Consider the following 7,324-nt stretch of genomic DNA (forward strand, 5'->3'; position numbering starts at 1 on the left):
GATCCGCCTTTCCGTTTCGGCATTGCGCAGCCGTCCCTCTCGCTTTAGCAGCTCTCCCCTGCGCCTCTGATCAGGGACATCCCGGACGCGCTCATTTGTTTGCTTGTTTGGGCATTTCACTGGGGCATCCTAAACCAACTCGCGACCAGGGAGTGACCGGGACAGGCTGCGATTTTCACAGCTTGCAGCCCACGCCTTGACTCACAGTGATGTGCGTGATGAGCTCGATGGTAAGTCTTTCCGCCAGACGGGGCACTGTGGCCTTTCCTTCCTCCAGGAGGGCTCTGCAACGAGATGACACACATGAGTTCCAGAAGGCCCACGGGGTCGTCTTCCCCGCACTGGGCTTGGTGAGTGGGCAGGTGAGCTTAGCTCCCTGGGGCCACACGTGCCATCAGGAAATCCTGGCAGTGCCTGAGAAAGACAGTTGCGAATTATGGGATGAGCTTAGCCCGAGGCAGGCATGATGCTAGGAAAGTCACATTCATTTTCTCTCTTTATCATCCCAACGAGTCATCTGTATCTACAGGAAAACAAAAACGAACCTGCCTCGGAAGTTTGGCGACACGTCCCAACTAGGATTTTATTTCTTGTAATAAATGTTTATTCCAGAAGAGCCAAATGGGCCTTGAGAAAGGAGAATCACATTCTTGATTTCAAAATATATTACGAAGCTACCGTTGACTATCATAAAACACGATGGTGCCCGTATAAAGACAGACATGTGCAGAACAGAGTGCCCAGAAATAAATCCATGCTGATCTTCAATAACGGTTCCAGGAATAGTGGGGGAGGGATAGTCTCTTCAACAAACGATGTTGGGGAAACTGTACATCCGCATGCGAACGAATGGAATTGGGTCCTTATCTCATACCGTACGCAAAAGTCAACTTAAAATCGATTGTGGCTTAAACGTAAACCCTGCAACTGTGAAACTCCTAGGAAAAAAAAAAAACCACAGGGGAAAAATCTTCATGATATTGGTCCCGGAAGTGATTTCATGGATGTGACACCAAGGACACAGACCAAAAGAAAAATAGACTCAAAAATAGACTCAAGTGGGACTCGATAAAAAGCTTCTGCACGGCAAAGAAATGATGAACAGAGGAAAAAGCAAACTACAGAATGAAAACAATTGTTTACGAGCAATATATCGAATGAGGGTTTAATTTTCAAAAAATGTAAGAAACGCCTACCATTCAATAGCAAAAAACAACAGCAACAACAACAACAAAAAACCACAAAACCCAAAACTAATAACATAATGAAAAAAAGGGCTAAGACTTGGGTAGAGATTTCTTCAAAGAAGACATACGAATGGCCAGTAAGTATAGAGAAAGATGCTCAGTGCCTCTAATCATCAGGGAAATGCAAATCCAGACCACAATGGGATAGCGCTTCACATCTGCTAGGATGAATATTATTTAAAAAAGGAGCGAGAGACAGAGGTGTTGGCCGTGGAAGATGTTGAGAAGTTGGAACCCTCGCGCACGGTTGGCGGGAGTGGGAAAGGGCGTAGCGCCCTCCCCCACCCCCTCAAAACAAATTAAGAACAGAACTACTGTGTGATCCAGCGATCCCACTTCTGGGTGTCTATCCATCCCAGAGCCGGATGGTGGCTGCCAGGGTTGGGGGAGGGGCAACCGGGAGGCGCCAGTCAGTGGGCACAGGGTTTCAGCAGCACCAGATGAGTAAATTCTAAACATCTGCCGAACAACACTGAATCTGTAGCCCACAGTCCTGTGTTGTCACTTAAAAGGTCGTAAGGAGGGTAGGCCTCATGTTGAGTGTTCTTTGCACAATAAAAGTGAATTTGAAAAATGTTTGCACAATGCTTACTGCATGTCAGGCACCCTTCTCAGGACCCAAAAATCTTAATGTATTTAATCGTCGAATGACCAGTTACAGAGAGAGAAAGGCACAGGCACGGGGAGGTTAACTGGTCCCTCCCCGCCTCCAGGGCCGGGCCAGGCAGCCTGGCTGCAGACGCAGGCGTCCAAACGCGAATTTTGGAAGGGCCCCAGAGGACCATTTTGCCACGCTGCTCTGAGAGCCTCTCGCGCAGGGGCTGAGTCCCAGTACGCAGGAGCTCGAGGACTTGACCTTGGACGTCCAGCGACAAAGCACTACAACTTGCTCCATCAAGACCTGACTCTCCCCCAAACTCTCGAGCAGCGGTTTTCAGACTGCATTCCCGAACCAGGAACAGCATCCCGAACCGAACGTGATAGAAACGCAAATGTCTGGGCCTCACCCCGGACGGACCTCGGGACCTGGGACACGCTGCCAGCCGGATTTTAACACACAGTTCCTTCAGGCGGTCCTGCTGGCTGCTCACAGCCAAGAACACGGGTGTGGTCATTACAAAATCTCTCTGCTCAGCGAGCAGAGAGAGGGTCTGCCTCCTTGTGACCCTCAACGCCACTCAGGGCAGGAGTACTGGCGGTCGGCGTGTCAGGACCTCTGCATGTGTCATCTTCCTTCATCCAGACACACACACCCCCAGACGCGGGAGCAGCGCCCTGGGCAGACGAGAAAGCAGAAGCTCAGAGAGGCTGAGCCGCCTCCCAAGGGTGCACAGCAAACCCGCTCGGCCCAAATTCTGGGTCCCCACCATGCCTCTCTTCACAGCAGGAGTGACCTCCCCCATCGTTTGGGGCCAGCGAGCTCCAGAGTAAGATGGAAAGGCGGAGCGCCAATTCCATGGGGGAAAATCCCAATGCCTTGCACACTGCAGTCTCCGCAGGATAATTCATCTGTAATAAAACTGGCTGGTTTGCAGCTCTCACGGGCTGGAGAGCACCCTAACACAGTTCCCGTTTATGACAGTCAACCCCAGGTCTGTGTCTGGTCTCATCTCCACTCGCTATTGGTGTGACCTCATTATCCTTGTCTATGAAGGTGGGAAGAACCTCACCTGCCAGATATACGTCTCGAGATTTTGTGGGCGTCCGATGAGAAAGCAAGTGAAAACACTTTGGGAAACCAAAGTGCCCTATGCTCTATAAAATGCCATATGACAATTTGTAATCGGCATCGCCATTAGCATCCAGGACAAAAACGACTCGCTTAAACAAGCCAATGAATTTAACACCAAAATAGACAGCGGCTGGTTGCTCTGCGTCCTAGAATCACCCCCCACCCCGGGCAGGGTGGTTGCCGTCCCGCACGGAGCCAGCAGATGGCGCTGGCCGCCGCGGAGCCCAGTTCTAGGGTTGTCTTGGGGAGTCCCACCTGAAATAGGGGTGTGCCTGGAAGAACATCGTTTCTTTCCTGGTGGCCTCCGCCAAGCTCAGCCGGTCTGCGACCTCCTGCTGGCCCCGGCACCTCACGATCATGTAGCCCTTCTTGAGGCGGTACGTGAGGTTCTGCACCACGTTCACGACCATTTTTTCGGTGCCCTTGTCCACCAGGTCCGGCTTGGTCAGGATCCCTGTGAGAAGGTTAAAGGAGGGGCAAAGGGAAGGTCAGCGTCCAAGGGGAAGGTCAGCGTCCTCCCCAGACGTACTTGAACCCCGCCCTGGGATCCTGTCTCCTGTCACCTGGCTTGCTCAGCGCCTGAGTGAACAGTCAACCTTTCGCCTCACAGGGACCCTTCCTATCTGCCCACCCGCTCACTCAGTTCATCCACTGCCCGGCGTGGTTCCCCAGCGGACGGTTTCTGGGTGCCTGCTGTGTGCCGGACACCAGGGCGGCACGTGTCGTCACAGCTGACCAGCTCCGTCCCGCTCCACCCCCCCCGCCCGTGTTTCTAAGACTCTTTCCTGGCGCAGAAGCCCTTGAGCCTCTGTTACCGGACGCGGTCATTTCAGAGCGTGTCTTTACACTCGCTAAACGCACTGTGCGACACTGGCCTTCCTCACCTTCCCGACGGAGGCAGAGGCCTCTGCTGCGGCTGCTGCTCCCGCACCCTGGGCTGGCGCAGGAGAGGCCCGTCCCCTGGGCAGGGAGAAAGGGCAGCCCAGAAGGCCCTCCCGTGGAACCAGCGATTATTTATGAAAGCCTGGATCGTCGTGCTTTATGTCGAGAAAAAGCAGTCAGATCAAAACGGAGGCTCGCGATCGGAATCCCCGCCCCCCGGCTGGGCAGAGGGCCCTCCTCACACGCCCCGTTGACAGAATCCACTCTACGCATCTTTTCATGTCCCTATTGGGCCACAGAGACGGGCACTGTTGGCAATTTTTAGGTGCTTTGACCTTTTTCTCTTTCTAACTCATTCCTGAATACATTACTCATGCGTACTGGATTAAGCAGACCACTGGGGGTGGTGAGGAGGTGGCGGTGAATGAGACTGCAAAGTCCCCGATTTCATAAATATCCGCCCCCCACCTTCTAGTGGGAAAGGCCAGATAATCTAGTCACATACAAGAAACCAACAAAAATATCCGATACTGATCAGTGCCACGCAGAGAATTCGTGTGGTGCGGGCAGATGACCGCAGAGCCAGGCTGGGTGGACAGAGGGGCCCTTGGGGAAGGCGACCTCTGGGCCGCGATCCGAATGAAGAAGGAGCCAGCCCCCCGGGAGCGTGGAGAAGGAGCGGTCCAGGCCCTCAGGTGGGAGGGAGCTGGGAGGGAGGGCTGAGCTGCGCTGGAGAGTCGGTGGGCAGGGTGGGAAGCAGGGTGGGAAGCAGAAAGCAATGGGAGTCGTGGTCCAGGACCTGTGCAGAAGCCACGTCGCATACGGCTTTGCTGCCCGGGAAAAGGAGTCTGGAGTTTCTGCGTGCGAGATGCGAGATGCGAGCCTTAGAGCGTCAGAGCAGAGGGCGGGGGCGGGGCCCGGTGTGCAGGCTCAAAGGCCAGGAGACCAGGAGCAGCAGGCGGTCCGCGCAGGGGGCAGTGCAGGCTTGGACCCTGGAGACGCAGAGGAGTGGGCAGACTCGGTATCCGTTTCGGAGCAGCGTCCCCAGGACTTCAGGTGAATTAGACGTGGAGGCAAAAAGAAGGAGGGGTCAAGTGCGACTCTCAGGTTTGCCTTTAAAACCAGGCAGGTGGCCACGTGCTAAGACGAGGTGGGGGCGCCTTGGGGAGGAGGAGAATTGGGGTGGGGGCAAGGTACGGGCTGCAGACGTAGCTTTGGGAGTCACTGGCGTACACGTGGGATTGCAAACCTGGGACGGGGAAGACCCCCTGAGGAGAATGTGTCGAGGGAGGGGAGAGCTCACAGCCGAGTTTGCATTTTCGATATTCAGAGGCCAGAGAATTGAAGAAGCGCGCAGACAAAGGGACTAGGAACGCGACTTCCAGCTGGCCAGTGAAGGAGGAGCCCCCAGAGAGAGAGTGGTGACCCAGAAGCCAGCAGACCGTGATGCTGCAGGACAGAGGAAGTGGTCGGCCAGGCTGACCTTGACTGAGAGGTTGAGAAACATGAGGACAGAGATGTGACTGGATGTTCGTCGGCCTGGAGGGCATTGGCGACCTCGATAAGAGCCCTCTCTGTCACATGGTGGGGACAGCAGTCCAGGTGTAGCTGATTGATAGACAGTACACGTTCCGCCGTAGAGAGACAGGGAACCAGTTAGCAGAGTGCCTGCAAATATTTTGACTCACTGTTCTTTGTGAAACTTGGTATTAGATAAACGCTACTATATTATTCATGATTTTTTTTTTCTATTTTCTACCGTAGAGATAATTCATTCAGTTTCCTTTTTTAAAAATTGTGGTAATAGGCACGTTAACTCATATGCACAAGAGAATAACTCAATTCATGAAAATAGTGGAGGCTTCTCCCTCCACTCAACTCTCTCGTTTTTAAAAATTATTCGTTTTTTTTTTTTTTTTAAATCATGGTAAAGTATACGTAATATAAAATTTACCATTCGGCCATGTTCCCGTGTACGGTTCAGTGGCATTAAGTGCCCGCTCAGGGCTGGGCAGCCATCCCCACCGTGCGTCCACCACCTCTTCCATCACGGGAAACTGAAACTCTACGCCCACTCAGCAACTCCGTCACCTCCCTCTCCAGCCCCCGGCGACCAGCCCTCTGCTGTCCGTCTCTGTGAATCTGATTACTGCAGGTATCTCCCGTAACTGGAATCACACGGTACTGTCCTTTCGTGACCAGCTTATTTCACTTAGCATCGTGCCTTTAAGGGGGTGGCACGTGTCCGAATGTCCCTTCTTTCTAAGGCTGAATACTACTCCGCTGTAGGTACAGGCCACGTTTGGCTCATGCATTCATCTCTCGACAGACATTTGGTGTGCTTTGACCTCGGCTCTTGTGAATAATCTGCTATGCACACATCTCGCTTCCTCGTTCAACCTAGCACACCTTTCTCCCTTTCCTGTGCTTGACCGAGCAAGAATAGAAAATCTGCACCGATGTCATAAAGTTGTTTTGGATTATACTGAGGTCTGATCGTGTATACTCTGTGACTACACTGTTCTACGAACATTAATAAGAAGTATTAAATTTCCGTAGAGATATTACTATCCAGATGATGCTACCTATTTTGGTCATCAATAAGACATCCCTAGAAGCTCGTGACTGCGAGGAGGAAGCATTTGGACTTACGGTGACTAGTAATTCAAAAGTTGGTTTGACTGAGAGGTTGAGAAACATGAGGGATTCCATGTGTCGAGGTGCCTGCAGGAGTCACCCTTGGCGGGCACACACGTCGACTGGCAGACAGTAAGACACCGCACTTGAAGTGGAGTGCCGATATTTATTTCTATCCTTACGGGTTTTTGTTTGGGAAATGACCTCTACAGGGGAATGGGGTGGCCGGTGGAGTGACAATGGATAATAATGTTTTAAACAGGAGCAGCTGTGTGTGCACAGTATTCCTTCACAGCATCCCCCCAGCAGCCTCACAGGTGGGTGTTACCTTCGGCACCGTTTTATGAATGAAGGAATCAAGGCCGCCCAAGGATGCAGAGCCAGGAGGTGGTCGTCTGTGCCCGGGCAGTTTGTGTTCTTAAACCAAGTCCCCTGTAAATGCCTTCTAGGGTGACATGTTTTGAAAAAGAAATCAAAGACACCCCAGTTCCCCACAGAGAGTTCTGTTTGAATTTAAATCCTACGGTGTGGAGAGCGGGGTGCAAACTGACAAGGTCCTTGCAATCTGTGAGGTCAACCAAGGGTTGCCTCGCCTCCAAGAGTCCTCCTGAGAATGGGGACTCAGGAGCTGATGGAGAACCGTGCCGTGTTGAAATGCAAATGATTATAGCAGGGTGTGCGGGGTGGGGGTTACCCTATGGAAATGCAAATGATTATGGTAGGATGTGGAGGTTGAGTGGGGATAATCTTATTTCAGCCAGCGAATGTGTAAAAGCAACTTGCCCAAATAAAATCACTCTCTACTCCATCCTGAGGAGATACTGAG

At 52.3% G+C, this 7,324-nt stretch overlaps 1 protein-coding gene across 1 annotated transcript in view; it reads right to left on the minus strand.

Annotated features, from left to right (window-relative positions):
• Window positions 1-7,324, minus strand: part of MX2 (MX dynamin like GTPase 2) — a 32,713-nt gene that overhangs the window by 8,703 nt on the left and 16,686 nt on the right. The window contains exons 9-11 of the mRNA XM_023538202.1: window positions 5,165-5,310; window positions 3,235-3,433; window positions 206-284 (exon numbers count right to left, since the gene is read on the minus strand). Coding sequence (XP_023393970.1) covers window positions 206-284; window positions 3,235-3,433; window positions 5,165-5,310 — 424 coding nt within the window. The remainder of the gene's footprint in view (window positions 1-205; window positions 285-3,234; window positions 3,434-5,164; window positions 5,311-7,324) is intronic.

Source organism: Pteropus vampyrus, unplaced genomic scaffold (assembly GCF_000151845.1).
Source record: "Pteropus vampyrus isolate Shadow unplaced genomic scaffold, Pvam_2.0 Scaffold214, whole genome shotgun sequence".
Lineage (NCBI taxonomy): Eukaryota > Metazoa > Chordata > Mammalia > Chiroptera > Pteropodidae > Pteropus > Pteropus vampyrus.